This window comes from Saimiri boliviensis, chromosome 14 (genome assembly GCF_048565385.1).
Source record: "Saimiri boliviensis isolate mSaiBol1 chromosome 14, mSaiBol1.pri, whole genome shotgun sequence".
Classification (NCBI taxonomy): Eukaryota; Metazoa; Chordata; class Mammalia; order Primates; family Cebidae; genus Saimiri; species Saimiri boliviensis.
The window spans coordinates 21,179,923-21,201,152 of NC_133462.1; the positions used below are offsets into that span (position 1 = coordinate 21,179,923).

A 21,230-nucleotide genomic window follows, 5' to 3' on the forward strand; every position below is an offset into this window, starting at 1 on the left:
AGCTCACCCGCAGCCTTGAACTCAGTTCAAGCGATTTTTCCACCTCAGCCTCCTGAGTAGCTAGAACTACAGGCATAGCCACTCCACCCAGCTAATTTCTTCTTATTGTTATTCGTAGATACTGGTTTGCACTATGTTGCCCAGTCTGGTCTCAAATTCCTGGCCTCAAGAGATCTTCTTGCCTCGGCCTACCAAAGTGCTGGGATTACAGGTGTGCATCACTGTGCCTACCCATAAGGTCATTTTATGTTCTCTTGTCTATCACCATCACTACAATCACTACCATATGCTGAGCTAAGTCCTGCAAACCACAGAGCTTAGGGGACAGTGAAGCTGGGAGGGGTAATTCCCCCAGACCAGGGACTGTCCCAAAATAATCGAAAGAAACCTGTAATCCCAGCACTTTGGGAGGCCGAGGCGGGTGGATCACGAGGTCGAGAAATCGAGACCATCCTGGTCAACATGGTGAAACCCCGTCTCTACTAAAAGTGCAAAAAATTAGCTGGGCATGGTTGCACGTGCCTGTAATCCCAGCTACTCAGGAGGCTGAGGCAGGAGAATTGCCTGAGCCCAGGAGGCGGAGGTTGCGGTGAGCCGAGATCGCGCCATTGCACTCCAGCCTGGGTAACAAGAGCGAAACTCCGTCTCAAAAAAAAAAAAAAAAAAGAAAGAAACCTAGCCCGGAAATTCCAAGAGAGCATGCTGCAAAGCCGGGTACCTTCAAATGCCCCCAGCAAGATGATCTCGCCCCGAGAAAGGAGGAAACCAGAGGGTACATCTGACAGCAGAGGCAAGTTAAGAAGTACTGGGACAGTGTTAACTCTGGATAGCAAAGATTCAGTTCCAAGCATAAGACAGCCCTAGAAAAGCAGCTGACTGCCACTGAGTATTGATGAAGGTAGCAGTTACTGCAGGCTGTGGATAGCACATTCCAATCAAGAGCCCCGTTCTAAAGCTGGGAAAACTGAGGTATGGGCATTTAGATATCCAGGCCTTACTTCAGGGCCGCTGGAGAGGGGTCAGGCAGGTCCTGGAGGACAGGTGGTCATGGGGGTGAAGGGAGAGGGACTGGGGCAGGGGATTGGTGCGGTGGTCAGTTCTGGGGCCCGAGCTGAAGGAGTCAGGAGCGGGGCGGGGCGTTTCCACGCCGACGGATTTTCGAGAGCTGTTGCTGGGGGGAGGAGGCGAGCCCACCGAGGATGCTGAGTCATGGTGACAGGCGAAGGCGAGGAAACCGTGCCTCTGGGGTTCCGTGGAGCTGCTGGAGTTGGCTCACCCTCTCCGGGGAGGCCACGGAGCAGGTGTAGGCGGGGTTGAGCGCAGGCGCAGACGAGAGAGGGGTGCGCAAGCGTGTGCGTGTGGGCTTGCACGTCCGGGGGCGGGGCTCGCGCTTGTGCGCAGCTCTCTGCGCACTGTCTGGCGCCGGGGGTGCGGAGAGGGCGAGAGCTCGCAGACACCCGGGTCCGCACGTTTGGGATGGACATGGTGCGTGAATGTGCGCACGCGCTGTGGGGCGGCCGTGCGCATGCGCACACCGGCAGTGGTGCGTGAAGGGGCTGACTCCTCGTCGCGCCTCTAGAAGGCCTAGGGTTTGTTCTCGGTTTTCGCCCTGGCCTGCGCGAACGAGTCTTGTCGTTTCGGGGCTTCGTTATCAGAGCCCCGTGAATCCTTTGCTAGGTACTTAAAAACATTTTTCCCAAGGTACATAGGCGTTTCCACGAGAATAGAAAGCTTTACATTTATTCTAGGCCTGCATGGGCCTCTCCGCAGCTCCATCGTAGTGCTAATGCCTTTCCAGTCCTGGGACAGCCCCTGATGATGTATTTAATACTATTCTTTAGCCCAACGCGAGAGTCTTCTCGTCTGGTTGTCTGTGTTTTTCGTTTTCAGAGACAGAGTCTCGCTGTATTACCCAGGCTGGAGTGCGGTGGCACGATCTCGGCTCACTGCAGCCTCGAACTCCTGGGCTCAAGTGATCCTCCCATCTCAGCCTCCCAAAGTGCTGGGATTATAGGCGTGAGCCACTGCACCCGGCCTCTAGTTCTGTTTTTGGCTCAGTATTAGAATTCGTTAAATTCTGGCCCCAGCAACACATCTTTTCATCTGTCTAACGTTGCATTGTGATGGTCACAGGAGCTGTCCCGCACCTTGAACATGTAGCCATGAACAAGACTCGCTCCTTGCTCCGGTGGGGTTTTCATTCTAGTGAGGCACAAATACAAGCCCAAAATTGTAGGAGGGTGCTAACTGCTATGAGAAATGAAGCCAGGCTGGAAGATGGGCTCTGACCGCAGAAAACTGATGGAGATGTCCTAGGAGCCTTAGGAGCAACAAGTACAAGTTGGAGGGCACATGGCAAGGCTACTTGGAAGTAGGTTAGGGTGCATGGGAAACCCTGAGGATGTGGGGGGAGAGTCAGGAGCTAGGTGAAGTCCAGGTAGATAGCAGTGGAGATGTAAGAACATGGTGGAATTTTTTTTTTTTTTTTTTTTTTTTGAGACGGAGTTTCGCCCTTGTTACCCAGGCTGGAGTGCAATGGCGCGATCTCGACTCACCGCAACCTCCGCCTCCTGGGTTCAGGCAATTCTCCTGCCTCAGCCTCCTGAGTAGCTGGGATTACAGGCACGCGCCACCATGCCCAGCTAATTTTTGTATTTTTAGTAGAGACGGGGTTTCACTATGTTGACCAGGATGGTCTCGATCTCTTGACCTCGTGATCCACCCGACTCGGCCTCCCAAAGTGCTGTGATTACAGGCTTGAGCCACCGCGCCCGGCCCCCATGGTGGAATTTGAGTGTGTTGGGAATACACGTGTAGGACTTGCGGATCAGTCGAACAACTGGATTGCTGGTGGATGGTGGTTCTCTTATCAAGGATGAGAAAGATGGGTTGTTGCCCCTAAAATACTAATTTAATTTTTTTTTTTTTTGAGATGGAGTCTCACTTTGTCACCAGGCCTGAGTGCAGTGGCACAATCTCGGCTCACTGCAACCTCCACCTCCCGGATTCAAGCAATTCTCCTGCCTCAGCCTCCCGAGTAGCTGGGACTACAGATAAGTGTGACCATGCCCAGCTAATTTTTGTATTTTTAGTAGAGAGGGGGGTTTCACCATCTTGGCCAGGATGCTCTCGATCTCTTGACCTCGTGATCCACCTGCCCTGGCCTCCCAAAGTGCTGGAATTAGAGGCTGAGCCGCTGTGCCCAGCCAAAATACTGAGTTTTAAAGGCAAGGACTGCATCTTTGCCATCCTGGCTCCTAGCAAGGGAGCCCTTGCTAGCCCTTATGTAACATTAGTGAATGCTGAATGTGACACCCCTGAAACAATCCTTATCCCTCACCTAGGCCCACATCTTAAGTCAGTATTCTGGTTCAAGCCATATTCAGTCCCCAAACCAACACACAGAGGCCTGGACCCAGCCAGCTGCATGTGTTACTTCCAGAGCCTACCCTTGGAGATGCCTTAGACTCCCGGGAATCTGTGGCTGGAAGGCAGCTGGTCACTCTGTCCACATATAGGGCTTTTGGGCAGTCAAGAAGCCGATTATTGGGAAGGTTTATTTCCTGTCTCCACATTAGGAGACAGGTTGCAGCAGTGGCCACACAGTGCACAAAAGGCCATCCCCTCACAGCCCCATGGTTGGCATACAGCATCTCAGCCTCCAAGCTAGAAGCCCCCCATCCGAGGAGCCCCCAGGAGGGAAAGGAAAGTCATAAGCCTCCCAGGTACCTCTGCTGCCTGAGCATTTCTCATAGGCCAAGGCCTCTAAGGCCCCCGCAGGAGCTCAAGTGTAGCATCCCCTCAACTTCCCTCCCCACTCATCAGCATATAGCCAGGGCTACGGAACTCCTACCCTCCAGCTTCCATCAGTGCTGTGAATCAGAACTAGTAAGAGAACTGGGTGCTTGTGTTAAATGGAAACACATTTGAATAAAATATGGGCCTTTTTTTTTTTTAAGACATTGGGAGGGTCTCACTATGTTGCCCAGGCTAATCTTGAACCCTGGCCTCCAGCGATCCTCCCAGGCCAGCCTCCCAAACTGCTGGTATTACAAGCATGGGCCAGCACACTCAACCCTTGCTAGCTTTCTAATATGAACTTCCAGCGTATTCTTCAGCACACTCAGGCAACGTGGTTATTGAGCAACTTTGTCCTTAGGTGCATTTGGAATGCTCTGGGACTTGGTGCCCATGCTGAACTTCAGGGCACCATGGCAGAATGAAGAGTGGTGCATACACCAGCAGCTTATATATTAATGCCCACATTACTCTATTTCCTTCAGTTCATCAAAAAAGGTTCCAATGAGGTGCTGTCTTTCTGCAAATGAAACTGAGTTGAGGCAGGGCACGGTGACTCATGCCTATATTCCCAGCACTTTGGGAGGCTGAGGTGGGTGGATCACCTGAGGTTGGGAATTCAAGACCAGCCTGACCAACATGGAGAAACCCCATCACTACTAAAAATACAAAATTAGCCAGGTGTGGTGGCACATGCCTGTAATCCCAGCTACTCAGGAGGATGAGGCAGGAGAATCACTTGAACCCAGGAGGCAGAGGTTGCTGTGAGCCGAGATAGTGCCATTGCACTCCAGCTTGGGCAACAAGTGTAAAACTCTGTCTCCAAAAAAGAAAATGTGACCCACCCTCCATTTGTGGTTCTCATGATACCATCTTCCTTCTGCTTAACCCCGGATGGCATTATCCAGTGAGACGGGTCCCTTTTTTTTTTTTTTTTTTTTTTTTTTTGAGACATTGTCTTGCTGTTCTTGCTGTTGCCCAGGCAGTGCAGTGGTGCGGTCTCGGCTCACTGCAACCTCTGCCTCCCAGGTTCAAGTGATTCTCCTGCCTCAGCCTCCTGAGTAGCTGGGAATACAGGCACCTGCAACCACACCTGGTTAATTTTTTCTATTTTTTTTTTTTTTTTTTTTTGAGATGGAGTTTCACTCTTGTTACCCAGGCTGGAGTGCAATGGCGCGATCTTGGCTCACCGCAACCTCCGCCTCCTGGGTTCAGGCAATTCTCCTGCCTCAGCCTCCTAAGTAGCTGGGATTACAGGCACGCACCACCATGCCCAGCTATTTTTTTGTATTTTTAGTAAAGACGGGGTTTCACCATGTTGACCAGCATGGTCTCGATCTCTTGACCTCGTGATCCACCCGCCTCTGCCTCCCAAAGTGTTGGGATTACAGGCGTGAGCCACTGCGCCTGGCCAATTTTTTGTAGTTTTAGTAGAGATGGTGGTGTTTCACCATGTTGGCCAGGTTGCTCTCAAACTCCTAACTTTGTGGTCCACCTGCCTCAGCTTCCCAAAGTGTCGGGATTACAGGTGTGATCCACCGCCATTTTTTTGTTTGTTTGTTTTTGGAGACAGAGCCTCTGTCTGTCACCACGCTGGAGTGCAATGGCATGATCTCAGCTCACTGCAACCTCCAACTTCCTGGTTCAAGCGATTCTCCTGCCTCAGCCTCCCAAGTAGCTGGGATTACAAGAATGTGCCACCATTCCCAGCTAATTTTTGTATTTTTAGTAGAGATGGGGTTTCACCATATTGGCCAAGATGGTCTCAAATCTCCTGAACTCAAGTGATCCACCCGTCTTGGCCTCCCAAAGTGCTGGGATTACAGGTGTGAGCCACTGCGCCCGGCCAAGACAGTTCCTTTTTATCCCTGTGAAGCACAGTATTTCTGTCACAGATTGGATTCCTGGTGTAGGAAGACGGTAAAACAAACCCTCATTCCTGGGTCTGCTCATTGGACAAGCTGGCTGGGCAAGTCACAGCATCCACATCTGGTGGGACATGGATGTCAGCAGACCCCAACCGAGAGAGCCTGCACCCTTCCAGAGGACATCTCCTTCACTACTGCACTTGCTCCCCCTGTGCACAGGCCTGCACAGGGACCTAAACCAGCTCAGGCCTTAGGGAAACCAATAGGGGAAGTGTGGCTGCTTGTTCTGCCTCCTGCCCATCCACTTCAGCTCACCATAATATTCCAAGTAGTCTTCCCCTTGCTAGTCAGAGGACAGGCTGACCTAAAAACCAACTCAGTGTGCAGCTTTTCAAAGCATTGAATCAGGCAGGCTTTTGACATAATGTCCTCTGCAGTTCATTTTAAACAAAAATACCAAGTATTATTAAATGTATATTTTTAATAAAGCTAATAGTTATTTTACTTATAGGAGCTTTAAAAGTAAGATACAAAATGTAGAGTTCCAGTTTGGAAGCATTGTAACTATACACACAATGTCCTGCTGATGCCCGAGCAAGGCAGCCACACCTGACCATGCAAAGGACACACACATTCACACACGCACACACATGCGCTTTGGCGAGACCCCTCTGCCGAGCGCAGCACCTGGAATTACCAGTGTTCAGAGCAAAGCGGTGCCAGGAACACAGCACCTACATGGAGACTATACAAACAACCTCACACAGTCTCACAGCCCATGGAGATGCAATTAGAAAATGTCTTCCTTAATAGAGAAAAACAAACTGGAAAGTGACAATTAGCGATGTCACCTGTGCTGGGGCATCAAGGACTGACCTCTGTCCAAGGTGAGGCCTATGGGGAGGCACTATTAAAACAAGAGTACTTCAGTATAATAGAACTCGAAATACAGGGTACTGTGGACACATTACTGAAGGAAACAGAAAACTATCTTACAAGTAGAACAGCCACAGACAACTTTAACAGAGATTAGTGTGCACACTGTGACAGCTAACACAGACAAGAGCCACGCAGGGTGGGTGCAAAGCACGTGCCTGAAAATGTCTATATACAAAACAGTTCTTTGTAAACATGGTGAGGTGAATGCTCAGAACCACGGTGAAAGATCATAAATACAGGCAGCAACGCATCCCCACACAGCACAAAAGACAACACCCAAGGCCTGGGAACAGCCTGACAACACAGTACTAAAAACTCAGGTGGCTGGGCTCAGACACCCTAAGGGTCCTCTAGAATTAGTGTGTATGTGTGTGTGTACATACATATATATTTTTTTATTCTTTTTTGTTTTTGTTTTTGAGACGGAACTCGCTCTGTCACCCAGGCTGGAGTGCAGTGGCATGATCTCAGCTAACTGCAACCTCTGTCTCCTGGGTTCAAGCAATTCTTCTGCCTCAGCCTCCCAAGTAGCTGGGACTACAGGCACGCGCCACCACGCCTGGCTAATTTTTGTATTTTTAGTAGAGATGGGGTTTCACCATATTGGCCAAGCTGATCTCGAACTCCTGACCTCGTGATCCGCCCACCTCGGCCTCCCAAAGTGCTGGGATTACAGGCGTGAGCCACCGCGCCCAGCCTCTTTTTGGTATTTTTATATATAAATTTACTTATATCTGTAGAAAAATGAGAACATAAATGTGTTATTACAATCTTTTCTGGAAAAGCTTATATGGAGTTAGAAAGAATAAACCATTTATTAGTAGTTAACATATATTAAAATGGTTTAATGATTTAAGAAAATATAAAAAAAATATTAATACTGTCAAACTTTCATACCAGAAAATATTATGGATTTTTCTCAATTAGACTTTTTCAAAGATGAAATATGAAAAATTTAAATAAGTTTTATATAAAGAACTTTCTGTAACCTCAATTAATATACAGTGGGATATGTCTATTCTATATAGATATATTTATTATTATTTCTCAATTTAAGCACCATTCAATTCTTCTGGATCCATTCTGGCTGGAAAATATCCCTAAATCCACAGGATGTTATCTGTTTAATGGCACATGTTAACTGAAAATGAGGTGGATTTTTTTTTTAAGAGAAGACCTTAAATTAATTTCTATCTACATCTTAATTGGTTTGCCTTCTGAGCCAGCTCACAATGTTAAAGCAATTTCTAGTGCAAGTGTCTCTGAGTGCCCCTCGACCACACCCCGAGGACTGTGGCAGTGCCCTGGCCACGTGTGGAGGGATCAAAGGGCAGGGGGTGCAGCCTGGCTCTGCACATGGACAGCAGCTGGCTGGTTCACCACCATGAACCTTCAGCAGTATACCTCCAACATGGGTTGCACCATCCTGATTTCGTAACGCTGGGAAAGGCCACACTCCTTGGGTGCCGCTGGGTGGCGAGGAGCTGTCCACCCACAGAAACCCCAGGTGACTGCTTCCAATCACAAATATTCTGTATTTTGCCCATTTTGTGTAAGCTTAAATAAAGATAGTGTTAAACAAACCTCCAGCCAGTATATCTGTTATCTTAAAATATTCAATACATTTTAGGCAGGAGATGTTTTAACTAGAAACCTACATGAAAAAAACAGCTATAAAATACAGTGATTGGTGTGGTCATCACTCAAGGTATGAAGGAGGGAGAAGAGGGTTTCCGAAAAATGGTCAGTTATGCCCTTAGCTTTCAGGCTTGATGTCTTCCCAACACACAGCAGGACTAAAAACCCAAGAGCTGTGTTTCTTCAAGTGTGGCCATGGTGCCTGCATCTGAGTCGCCTGTGGGGCTTACCAGGCATGCAGGTTCCCCAGCACACCCCTAAGGGCCAGACGCCTGTGTCTCCAGCTGGCTTTCCAAGGCTCTGATGCCACCAATGTTTGAGAAGCCGGGTTTAAAGGCTTGGAGCTGCCACTACCCTTGTCCCCAAGGAACCCTCCCTGGGATGGGGTGCGCTGGTCCTCTGAGGGGCTGGTGTCAGCTAGGCGGCCCTAGGGTGTGGACACTTGTCCCCACAGCTCTGGGCAGGCAGACAGGCTGGCCTGGGGTCAGTACTGGGGCAAGTAGGCTGGCCTGCGTTCAGCCTTCCCAGGGAAGGCCTTGAAGCCCTTGGGTGCTGCCTTGTGTGCTGGTGGGGGTGGGGGCTGTGGTGGGGTCTGCACATAGGAGAAGGCGGCGGTACTGCAGTCGCTAGTCGCGGCCCACACTGGGGACTGCAGCATCTGCATGGTGTCGTTCCACTGGCTGCTGGGGCTGGTGACTGCATAGAGTGGTGCGCTGGGGCTGGGCAGCGTGCTGGGAAGCGGGGAAGGGTGCTGCCAGGGTGCTTTGGGTGGCCATGTTTTGGTTTTGTTATCCTGAGAGACAGAAGAGAGTTCTTAGTGGCATTTCTGGCAATGTGTCATCTTTTCCCACCTCCCCAGATCCCTGGCCCTTATTCCCGCCTAGAAAGCAGGGTGAGAGCCCCGCTCACTCCCACAGCCCTGTCCAACAGAGCTCCTTGTATTAATTGCCATCTTCTGTGCTTCTATGGTGCAGTATGGTAGCCACTCGCCACATGTGGCTAGTGCAGACTGAGGAATTCTTTTAAAAATATATTTTAGAGGCAGTCTCGCTCTGTCAACCAGGCTGGAGTGCAGTGGTGCAATCATAGCTCACTGTAAACTCAAATTCCTGGGTTCAAGCCATCTTCCTGCCTCAGCCTCTTGACCAGCAAGGACTACAGGCATGTGCCACCATGCCTTAGCTAATCTTTTCTTTTTTCTTCTTTTTTTATTTTAATAATTTGGTTCCAATGCAACCTTAGCTAATCTTTTAACTTTTTTTGTAGAAACTGTGTTTCACTATGTTACCCGGGCTGGTCATAAACTCTTGGCCTCAAGCCATCCTTCTGCATTGGCCTCCCAAAGCACTAGGATTACATGCGTGAGCCACCATGCCTGGCCTGAATTTTTAATTTGTTTTTAAATTTACATAGCTGTATGTGGTGAATGGCTATCATACTGGACAGCACAGTCGTAAAGCTTCTTGTGGCTCTGAGTCAGCCGAGGTGGCTAATCATTTGCACAAAGTTATTTACCACAAAGACCCCTCATTATTTTGAGGCCCTCTGAAAACTGCAGCTGTAGAAGCTAGCCCAAGTCTATGCCCACAGAGCCAGCCTGAATACCTGGTTCACATCTTCCACTGTGGTGAGAAGAGGTGGTGAGGGCAGCATGCTGGTGTCCTGCTCTCCGCTGCTATGTTTCCTGAAAGAACCAAGAGCTCAGGGCAGTGATTACCTGGTTTCCTGCCCAGTCCACCTTCAGGGGCCACAAGAGTGCTAGGTTCCAGCATCTCTAGGCCCTAGTTCTAGGAGGGGAGGAGGCCTGCCTGGGTCCATGGTGTAAAGGGGACTAAGGGGAGCCGGCATTGAACAATGCGCTCCTGCACGGCCAGTCAGAGGAACTGGGTATGGGGGTGGCAGGCAAAGACAGGCACTGGTTTTTCCCAGCTGCTGAGTCCACCTTCTTCTTTTTTTTTTTTTTTTTTTTAGTTTTTATTTTTTGAGACAGAGTCTCACTCTGTTTCCTAGGCTGGAGTGCAGTCACTTCATCTCAGCTTACTGCAACCTCCATCTCTCAGGTTCAAGTGATTCTTATGTCTCAGCCTCCTGAGTAGCTGCGATTATAGGTGTGCACCACCATACCCAGCTAATTTTTTATTTTTAGTAGAGATGGGGTTTCACCATGTTGGCCAGAATGGTCTCCAACTCGACCTCAGGTGATCTGCCTGCATCAGCCTCCCAAAGTGCCAAGATTACAGGCGTGAGCCTGGCCGGCTTTTGGTTAATTTATTTAAGAGATACTGTTTCCAAGCACTAAGGATATGTGACTTAAAACCCATTTGTTTTACTAATCACATGAAAAAGTTTGTTACAAGGTTGAATGAAAAAGGCAGGATGGGACCACATCAGAGCCAGCACTCCCGCATGCAGACAACAGTCTCTGCAGAGATGGTGCCAGACGTGACTTAGAAGTCGAATCAGTCATATGTCTGAAAGGGAGGTCTCAAACTCCACCCCCTGGCTCAACTTGCTCCTCCTGCAGGCTTCCTACCTTAGTTCATGGCACCCTTCACAGAAGCTCAGGCAGAAAACTTGTGTGTTATCCTTGACTCTTCCCACCTCACCCATACCCCACTGCTAATTCCCCACCAGTTGCTGCTGCACTTTGTTCAGCGATTATCAGAAGCCTCACTTAGTTCTGAAAATAGAACATCCACCCATTCTCTGCATTTACAACCCTCAAACCCTGTTTTATTTTCCTTCAAAGCACCTAACCTAACCTGACATGACTTTTTGTTTTTTGAGACACTGTCTCACTCTGCTGCCCAGGCTAGAGTGGCACAAACACAGCTCACTGCAGTCTCAGGTTTCCAGGCTCAAGTGATTTTCCCACCTCAGCCTCCTGAGTAGCTGGGACTGCAAATGTGGACAGAAAATAGCTGAATGTGTGCTAGTGATTGGTCACTGCCACCACCCCCACTACTCTTCTGTGCAAGTACCCTTCTGTCTTCACCTGCCTGCTCCCCACTGCCTATCTGATGCAGCCTGTCCTGTCCTGCAAGGACCATGTAACCCGGCCTCCTGTTCTGCTCCACAGCATGGCTTCAAGTGCCTGGGAGGCCTGCATACCCTCCACTCCCACCCATGGCCCTCAGTCTGTCACCCCGACCTGACCTTGCTTTCTCATATCCACAGCAGTTTCTCTACTTATTTCTAACCAAACTCTCCTCTTAGTTCAGAGCCCATTTTAATTTTTGTGACTACTTTTGAAAACCTTCTTAGGTCTGAATATGCTACATTACTACTTTTTTCCAACTTTGAAATGCCATCCAGAAGTCATTTGGTTCATCAGTTTTTTTTTTTTTTTTTTTTTTTGAGACAGAGTCTCACTCTGTCACCAGGTGCCAGGCTGGAGTGCAGTGGTGAGATCTCAGCTCACTGCAACATCCACCTCCTGGGTTCAAGCAATTATCCTGCCTCAGCCTCCCGAGTAGCTGGACTACAGGCACGGGCCACCACGCCTAGCTTATTTTTGTATTTTTTAGTAGAGACCGGGTTGCACCATGTTGGCCAGGATAGTCTTGACCTCGTCATCTGCCCGACTTGGCCTCCCAAAGTGCTGGGATTACAGGCATGAGCCACTGCGCCCGGCCTGTCCATCTTTTAATAAAGAGACTAATGGTCAGAGAGGGACAGCCTCTTGTCTGGGGTTGCAGAGCCTGTTGGTGAGTCCAGATTAGAACTTGTAACCAAGGGCCTGCTCTTCCCACAGAAAGGGCCACCCCTGTCTCTCAAATCCTCCCTTGCCTGTCACAGTGGTGGCCCCAGAGGCCGCGCAAGATGAGGCCAGCTCTTCCTTGTGGAAACCACTTCCTGCAGGTGCTCTTTAGAGACTCCAGCCAGGCATTGTGGGAAGAGCCCCTCCCCACTCACACAGGGAGACTGGGGGTGACTGGGCTCCTGGCTTTCCCAGGGAGTGAGCGATGGGTTGCAATCACATGCCCCTCTCTCCCCACCTTGGTTTAGAAATCCCTTCATACCTTCTCTGCTTGACAGCAGCAACAAGGTCAGGCCCTGAAAACATGGAGAACAAGCTGTCCCCATTGGCTGAGGACGTCTCATCACTCGAGCTGGCGGAGTCTCCCTGAGCACCTGACCAGCCACCGTGCAGGCCATCCCTGAAAGCCAGAGAGAGAAGCTGGGCTAGGGCCTCCTGCAGCCCTATCACCCTCCACCCCACCCTCAAAGGACAGTCCTTACCCTGCACTCATCCCATAACCAAATAGTGGTCTCTTGTCTCTCCCTTCTTAAAATGTGAGGTTTTCCTCCTTTGCCTTATTTCAAAAGTAATACATATTCATCACTTCCCTTTATTCCTCTAAAAAGCCTATAGTTTGTATATGAAATTTGTTTTAGAAAAAACAAGGGAGGAAGAGCAACAGGAACAATAGGTAAAGGATGTTGGGCTTAATACCTAGGTGATAGGATGATCTGTGCAGAAAACCACCATGGCACACAGTTACTTTTGCAACAAACTTGTATATCCTGCACATATACCCCTGAACTTAAAATAAAAGTTGAAGGAAAAAACATTTTAAAAGTTAAAAAAAAAAAAAAAAAAGCTGGGTGCAGTGGCACATGCCTATAATCCCAGCACTTTGGGAGGCTGAGGCAGGCGGATCACAAGTCAGGAGTTCAAAACCAGACTGGCCAACATGGTGAAACACCGTCTCTACTAAAAAATACAAAAATTATCTAGGGGTGGCTTGTGCCTGTAATCCCAGCTACTTGGGAGGCTGAGGTAGAGAATTGCTTGCACCGGGACCTGGGAGGTGGAGGTTGCAGTGAGCTGAGATCGCGTCACTGCACTCCAGCCTGGGCTACAGAGCAAGACTCCATCTCAAAAAAAAAAAAAAAGGTTAAAAAAAAAAATCATTAACAAGTAAAAAACAAAAAGTTGAGATGGTCTTTAGTCATCCAGATTTATTAACCAGGTAGCAATATGGATGTGAAAAAAAATCCCCAGTTATCTTTATGATAAAAATTCACAATTCTCTCCATATACTAGAATCTGAACCATACACCTTTGCTTTTTGTAGGATATGACAGCATTCCATAAATCATGTGGGCTTCACAGCCACGCTCATTTCAGTATAAAACATTTAACTCACAAGCACCATCATGTAAGAGCCTTGTCTAGGGCTAAGAGTCTGTTTTGAAAATCATGAATGTATACCAATGGCATGTTCACCGGGATACATCACACCAGGTGACATCTAACAGCCATATGACTCTGACCCCTAAAGATTTAATCCCTTGTCACTCTCTCACTTGGGGGGCGTGGAATTGAACTGCCTGAAGAGAATGCACAGCACCCACCCCCTCGACCAGGGACACCTGGGTCTCAAATTTGGCTTCCCTGGAGTAGCCAGCACTCACCCTTCTGTGAAGAACTCGGGGAAAGGCCACGTCCGATGGGTGTCATCCATAGGTGGCCAGTTGCCCCGGGGATTGCCTGGCCGGCGACCATGCTGGGCCTGCCGCTTCTGCTGCATTGCCTGGCTCACTCCTGCCACGTAGCGTGCAAACTCTGGGTCTGACCCCACTGCATTGGAACAAAGGAACAAACAGGGTTTGGGGACAAACCGGCCTCTTAGTCCTTGCTTACGCTCTGTTGACATGCTGGTCACACATACAATAAAAGGTAGTGAGGAGCTGCTAGGCTTGTGCCCCACAGTGTGGGCTGCAGGCTGTACCCAGCACCCTGCTGTGGGGAGATGGGACTTGCAGCACCTAGGGCTGAGGCTGGGGTACAGTGTCTGCTGGGGCAGTCAGGAAGGACTATGCCTAGGACAGAGGCAGGCTAAGTGTGAAAGAAACAAAACAGAGAGAAAAATAGTTTCATTTACCCATGACTAAGACAAATACTAATTACTTAAAAAATTTTGGCCAGACACGGTGACTCACGCCTCAGCACTTTCGGAGGCCGAGGTGGGCAGATCACAAGGTCAGGAGTTCAAAACCAGCCTAGCCAACATGATGAAACCCCATCTCTACTAAAAATACAAAAATTAGCCAGATGTTGTGGCAGGTGCCTGTAATCCCAGCTCCTCGGGAGGCTGAGGCAGGAAAATCACTTGAACCTGGGAGGCAGAGGTTGCAGTGAGCCACTGCACTCCAGGCTGGGTGATAGAGCAAGACTCCATCTCAAAAAAAAAAAAAAAAAAAAAAGTTTCCAGCATCAGCTAGCTGCAGTGGCTCACTCCTATAATCCTAACAGTTTGGGAGCCTGAGTTAGGTAGGTCGCTTGAGCCTAGAAGTTCGAGACTAGCCTGGCCAACATGGCGAAACCCCATCTCTACAAAAATTAGCAGGGTGTGGGCCGGGCATGGTGGCTCATGCCTGTAATCCCAGCACTTTGGGAGGCTGAGGCAGGTAGATCACGAAGTCAGGAGTTCAAGACCAGACTGGCCAACATGGTGAAACCCTGTCTCCACTAAAAATACAAAAATTAGCTGGTTGCAGTGACAGGCACCTGTAATCCCAGCTACTTGGGAGGCTGAGGCAGGAGAACTGCTTGAACCCAGGTGGCAGAGGTTGCAGTGAGCTGAGATTGTGCCACTGCCCTTCAGCCTGGGCAACAGAATGAGACTCTGTCTCAAAAAAAAAATCAGCTGGGTGTGGGGGCATGCACCTGTAGTCACAGCTACTTGGGAGGCTAAGGTGAGAGGATCACTTGAGCCCAGGAGGTAGAGGCTGCAGTGAGCCAAGACTGCACCATTGCACTCCAGTCTGAGAGACAGCGCCAGACCCTATCTTAAAAAAAAAAAAGTCCAGCCGCCAGGCGCGGTGGCACGTGTCTGTAGTCCCAGCTATTCAGGAGGCTGAGGCTGGAGGATCTTGAGTCCAGGAGTTCTGGGCTGTAGTGCGCTATGCTGGTTGGGTGTCCGCACTAAGTTCAGCATCAATATGGTGACCTCCTGGAAGCTGGGGACCACCAGCTTGCCTAAGGAGGGGTGAACCGGCCCAGGTCGGAAACGAAGTAGGTCAAAACTCCCATGCTGATCGGTAGTGGGATCACGCCTGTGAACAGCCATTGCACTCCAGCCTGGGCAACATAGCGAGACCCTGTCTCTTTTTTAAAAAAAAGTCCAGTGTCTTGGTGCTCACTACCTTGAGTCATTAGCCAACAACTTAGAAAATCAGATGACTTTGGACAACCGATAACCTGAAAGTTAACAAAGCATCAAAGCACTGGGGTCAGCCAGATAGAGGATATATGCTGTTCCCACTTGAGCCAAAGTTTGATTTAGTATTTTCCTGGCTATTGGACAGGAGACTTGCTCATTCCATGTGAACATCCTAAGTGTGGCAAAGAATAAAATGAAACTTCAGAATGCTTTAAGAGGTGGCTGGAGGGCCGGGTGCGGTGGCTCAAGCCTGTAATCCCAGCACTTTGGGAGGCCGAGGCGGACGGATCATGAGGTCAAGAGATCAAGATCATCCTGGTCAACATGGTGAAACCCCGTCTCTACTAAAAAAATACAAAAAATTAGCTGGGCATGGTGGTGCGTGCCTGTAATCCCAGCTACTCAGGAGGCTGAGGCAGGAGAATTGCCTGAACCCAGGAGGCGGAGGTTGCAGGGAGCCAAGATCACGCCATTGCACCCCAGCCTGGGTAACAAGAGTGAAACTCTGTCCCCCCCCCCAAAAAAAAAAAAAAAAAAAGAGGTGGCTGGAAACATACTGGCAGTGCTAAATGGGATATGCAGGCAGTACAAACGAGAGAAAAGCACAGGTGGCGTTTAGATAAAGTGTCAAACAAAAACATATGGCAGGAAAGCGTATATGAATCGCAAATCAAATATGACTCAGCAATGCATATTTTAGCTTAAAGTTAGGGAGGCTACAAGGGGACAATCCCATTATCAGCTTGTTCTTAGAGCACTGTAACAAGATGATCTCAGTCTAGCTGTCCTGTCTTCTGACCCCCAACCCGTACTGAATTTGTCTATCCAGACAGGGGCAGTAGATGGCGCCCTCTCTAATTCTGTCCAGAGAAGTACCCCTCCTTAATCTGCATTAAGGGCTATGCAGACCTTATGCCCTCTGGGCAGGGTCTGTAGAAAGCTATACCATGGACCTCAGGGGCAGAAAGGAACACACAGAAGGAAAACAGTAGGATTTGTAGTCTTAAAAACCTAAGAGGTGCACAGGACTCAGAGATCAAATATGGTAACATTCTTATTTAAAAAATTTGTTTTGAGGCTGGGCACGGTGCCTCATGCCTGTAATCCCAGCACTTTGGGAGGCTGAAATGGGAGGATCACAGTCTCAAGAGATCAAGACTATTCCGGCCAACATAGTGAAACGCCGTCTCTACTAAAAATACAAAAATTAGTCGGGTGTGGTGGGGTGCGCCTGTAGTCCCAGCTACTCTTGAGGCTGAGGCAGAAGAATTGCTTGAACCCGGGAGGTAGAGGCTGCAGTGAGCTGAGATCACGCCACTGCACTCCAGCCTGGCACCTGGAGATAGAGTGAGGGTCTGTCTCAGGGAAAAAAAAAAAAAAAAAAAAAGTTTAGTGACAGGGTCTCACTCTGTTGTCCAGGCTGAAGTGCAGTGGCACAATCTCAGCTCATTGCAACCTCTGCCTCCCAGGTTCAAGTAATTCTTGTGCCTAAGCCTCCCAAGTGGGTGGGACTACAGGTGTGTGCCACTATGCCTGGTTAATTTTTTTTTTTTTGAGACAGAGTTTCCCTCTTGTTACCCAGGCTGGAGTGCAATGGCGCGATCTTGGCTCACCGCAACCTCCGCCTCCTGGGTTCAGGCAATTCTCCTGCCTCAGTCTCCTGGGTTCAGGCAATTCTCCTGCCTCAGCCTCCCGAGTAGCTGGGATTACAGGCATGCACCACCATGTCCAGCTGATTTTTTGTATTTTTGGTAGAGACGGGGTTTCACCATGTTGACCAGGTTGGTCTCGATCTCTTGACCTCGTGATCCACCCGCCTCGGCCTCCCAAAGTGCTGGGATTACAGACTTGAGCCACCGCGCCCAGCCTAATTTTTTTTAAAAATGGAATCTCTCTTAGCTGCCCAGGCTGGAGTGTAATGGCACGTTCCTGGCTTACTGCAACCTCCATCTCAGGTTCAAGAGATTCTCCTGCCTCAGCCTCCCGAGTAGCTGGGATTACAGGCACGTGCCACCATGCCTGGCTAATATTTTTGTATTTTTAGTAGAGACAAGGTTTCACCATGTTGGCCAGGTGAACTCCTTGACTTCAGGTGATCTGCACACCTTGGCCTCCTGAAGTGCTGCGATTACAGGTGTAAGCCAATGCACCTGGGCCACCTGGCTAATTCTTTTTATTTTTGGTAGAGACAGGATTTCGCCATGTTGGCTAGGCTGGTCTTGAACTCTTGGCCTCAAGCAATCTGCCAGCCTCAGCCTCTCAAAGTGCCGAGACTACAGGTGTGAGCCACTGTGCCTGGCCTCAAATATGACAAAATTCTGAAAAATACCGTTTATATTCTGGATTTAGTTTCACAAGACAGTAAAAAAAATGTACAGATCATTTATGACCAACTGGGAAAACACACTGTGCCCACACTAGTGGGTGGCAGCCAATGGCCTTGTTGTTTCTTAGCAGGGTGGAGGTGTTTACCCTTCTTGTGGCTGAGGGCTGTAGGCACAAGGGTTTCCTACATCCATCCACCCAAGGGGAGCAAGCAGTAGACAGCAGGAGCAGTGGCATAAACAATTTTCAGAAGACACGAACAATGGCTGGGCACAGTGCCTCACACCTGTAATCCCAGCACTTTAGGAGGCTGAAGTGGGTGGGATCACTTGAGGTCAGGCGGTCAAGATCAGCCTGTCCAACATGGCAAAACTCCATCTCTACAAAAAATATAAAAATTAGCCGGGTGTGCTGGTACGCACCTGTAGTCCCAGCTACTCAGGAGGCTGAGGCAGGAGAATCACCTGAGCCCAGGAGGCAGAGGTTGCAGTGAGTGGGGATCGCAACACTGCACTCCAAGCCTGGGCGACAGAGCGAGACTCTGTCTCAAAAAAAAAATGGAGTGTTAACCCCAGCATAAACTTCCTTCCCATAATGATTAGTGCTCAGGTATTTCAGCAAGGAATCTCCTCTTCTCGTGGTGATTTACTTGTAAAAATATTTGCTATACTTATCTGTTAACATTTCATAGTACTCCCTGTGAATGAGATATATTTTCTACTTCTGTATGCCTTTTGCTAAATTAATTAGAGAAAAAAGTTTGTATGTTACCAAATTCTCTTGCTAATTTTAGAAATTTTTGGGGGGAGTGGGATTTCAATTCTGTTATCACCAAAAAGATGTTCTGCTTAATCTATCATTTTCCAAAGCTTAAACCGCTTATTTCACTTGTTTTTTGTCTTACTGTGTTTGCTGTCAAGTCTAAGACAAAGTTACATGCTACAGGTGATAACAGTTGCCCTTTTCTGAGTCCTGATATTAACTAAAATGATTTTTGTTTCATTATATAAGGCACTATTTTAGCTTTTGGTAGATAGTCTTTACTTACTTTTGATTTTTTTTTTTTTTGAGACGGAGTTTTCGCTCTTGTTACCCAGGCTGGAGTGCAATGGCGCGATCTCGGCTCACCGCAACCTCCACCTCCTGGGTTCAGGCAATTCTCCTGCCTCAGCCTCCTGAGTAGCTGAGATTACAGGCATGCGCCACCATGCCCAGCTAATTTTTGTATTTTTAGTAGAGACAGGTTTCACCATGTTGACCAGGATGGTCTCGATCTCTTGATCTCGTGATCCACCCGCCTCGGCCTCCCCAGCCTTTTTTTTTTTTTTTTTTTTGAGATGGAGCCTTCCTCCTTTGCCAGGCTGGAGTGCAGTAGCATAATCTCAGCTCACTGCAATCTCTGTCTCCTGGGTTCAAGTGATTCTCCTGCCTCAGCCTCCTGAGTAGCTGGGACTACAGGCACGCACCACCACACCCGGCCAATTTTTTTTTTTTTTTGTATTTTAGAAGACACGGGATTTCACCATGGCAGGGATGTTCTCAATCTCTTGACCTCATGATTCACCCGCCTCGGCCTCCCAAAGTGCTGGGATTATAGGCATAAGCCACTGTGCCCAGCCTATTTGCTTATTTTTTAAAGACAGAGTCTCGCTTTATTGCCCAGGCTGGAACACTGCAGCCTCAACCTCCTGGGCTCAAGCAATCTTCCCACCTCAGCCTCCCGAGGAGCTGGGACTACAGGCATGTGCCACCACACCTGGCTAATTTTTTATTTTTTGTAGAGATGGGGGGGGGGGTGTCTCACTATGTTGGCCAGGCTTGTCTTGAACTCTTGGCTTCATGTAATCCACCTACCTCAGTCTTCCAAAGTGCTGGAATTACCGGTGTAGGACACCGTGCCTGCCCAGGTTTTCCACTTCTTGGTATAATTTTGTAATGCCTATTTTTTTTTTTTTTTTTTTTTGAGACGGAGTTTCGCTCTTGTTACCCAGGCTGGAGTGCAATGGCACGATCTCGGCTGACCGCAACCTCCGCCTCCTGGGTTCAGGCAATTCTCCTGCCTCAGCCTCCTGAGTAGCTGGGATTACAGGCACACGCCACCATGCCCAGCTAATTTTTTGTATTTTAGTAGAGACGGGGTTTCACCATGTTGACCTGGATGGTCTCCATCTCTTGACCTCGTGATCCACCCGCCTCGGCCTCCCAAAGTGCTGGGATTACAGGCTTGAGTCACCGTGCCTGGCTGTAATGCCTATTTTACTAGGAAAGAATACACCTGCTGAATTTTAAAATGTATTGCTATTAAGTCTCACATGGTAAAGTTTTAAGGTGCTTTTTTTTTTTTTTTTTGAGACAGGATCTCTCTCTGTTGTCCAGGCTGGGGTATAGTGACATGATCATAGCTCACTTCAGCCTCAAAATCCTGGGCTCACCGGGTGCGGTGGCTCAAGCCTGTAATCCCAGCACTTTGGGAGGCCGAGGCGGGTGGATCACGAGGTCGAGAGATCGAGACCATCCTGGTCAACATGGTGAAACCCCGTCTCTACTAAAAATACAAAAAATTAGCTGGGCATGGTGGCACGTGCCTGTAATTCCAGCTACTCAGGAGGCTGAGGCAGGAGAATTGCCTGAACCCAGGAGGCGGAGGTTGCGGTGAGCCGAGATCACGCCATTGCACTCCAGCCTGGGTAACAAGAGCGAAACTCCGTCTCAAAAAAAAAAAAAAAAAATCCTGGGCTCAAGAGATGCTACTGCCTCAGCTTCCCAAGCACCACCACAATCAGCTAACTTTTTGTTTAAATTTTAGTAGAGATGGGGGTTCTGTGAGGCTGACCAGGCTTGTCTCAAACTCCTGGCTGCAAGTGATCCTCCCGCCTCGGCCTCTCAAAGTGCTGGGATTATAAGCATGAGCCACTGAAGTGTTTTTAATGCATCTTTTCTTTTTTTTCTGAGATGGAGTCTTGCTCTGTTGCCCAGGCTGGAGTGCAGTGTGTGATCTCGGCTCACTGCAACCTCTGCCTTCTGGGTTCAAGCGATTCTCCTGCCTCAGCCTTCCAAGTAGCTGGGACTACAGGTGCACACCACCACGCCCAGCTAATTTTTGTGTTTTTAGTAGAGACAGGGTTTCACCATGTTAGCCAGGATGGTTTTGATCTCCTGAGCTCGTGATCTGCCAGCCTCAGCCTCCCAAAGTGCAGGGATTACATGCGTGAGCCGGCCATGTGTCCTTTATATTCCCTAATTTTGTTTCTCTCTGTTGTCTGTTAATCAGGCTTAGAATAAATTGGCTTAGACATTTTATTGGTCTTCCAAAGATCCTTCTTTTAGAGTTATTTGCAATTGCTACTATATTTTTCTTTTTAATTTCCTTATTTTTGGCTTTTCCCCCTTAATTCCTCCTCCTAGTTTGTTGTTTGTAAATTCCTTCTCTAGTTTCTTAAGATGACTATGGTAGTATTTTCATTGTTTAGGCCAGGAGAAGCTGTATTCT

General features: G+C 48.7%; 1 protein-coding gene across 4 annotated transcripts in view; it reads right to left on the reverse strand.

Moving 5' to 3' along the window:
* Nucleotides 1-3,077: 3,077 nt before the first annotated feature.
* Nucleotides 3,078-21,230, reverse strand: part of GARRE1 (granule associated Rac and RHOG effector 1) — a 104,309-nt gene continuing 86,156 nt past the window's right edge. For all 4 annotated transcript variants that reach the window (XM_039465597.2, XM_074386574.1, XM_003937330.4 and 1 more), the window contains exons 11-14: nt 13,665-13,830; nt 12,266-12,403; nt 9,849-9,927; nt 3,078-9,036 (exon numbers count right to left, since the gene is read on the reverse strand). In XM_039465597.2, coding sequence (XP_039321531.1) covers nt 8,728-9,036; nt 9,849-9,927; nt 12,266-12,403; nt 13,665-13,830 — 692 coding nt within the window. In that variant the 3' untranslated portion in view covers nt 3,078-8,727. The remainder of the gene's footprint in view (nt 9,037-9,848; nt 9,928-12,265; nt 12,404-13,664; nt 13,831-21,230) is intronic.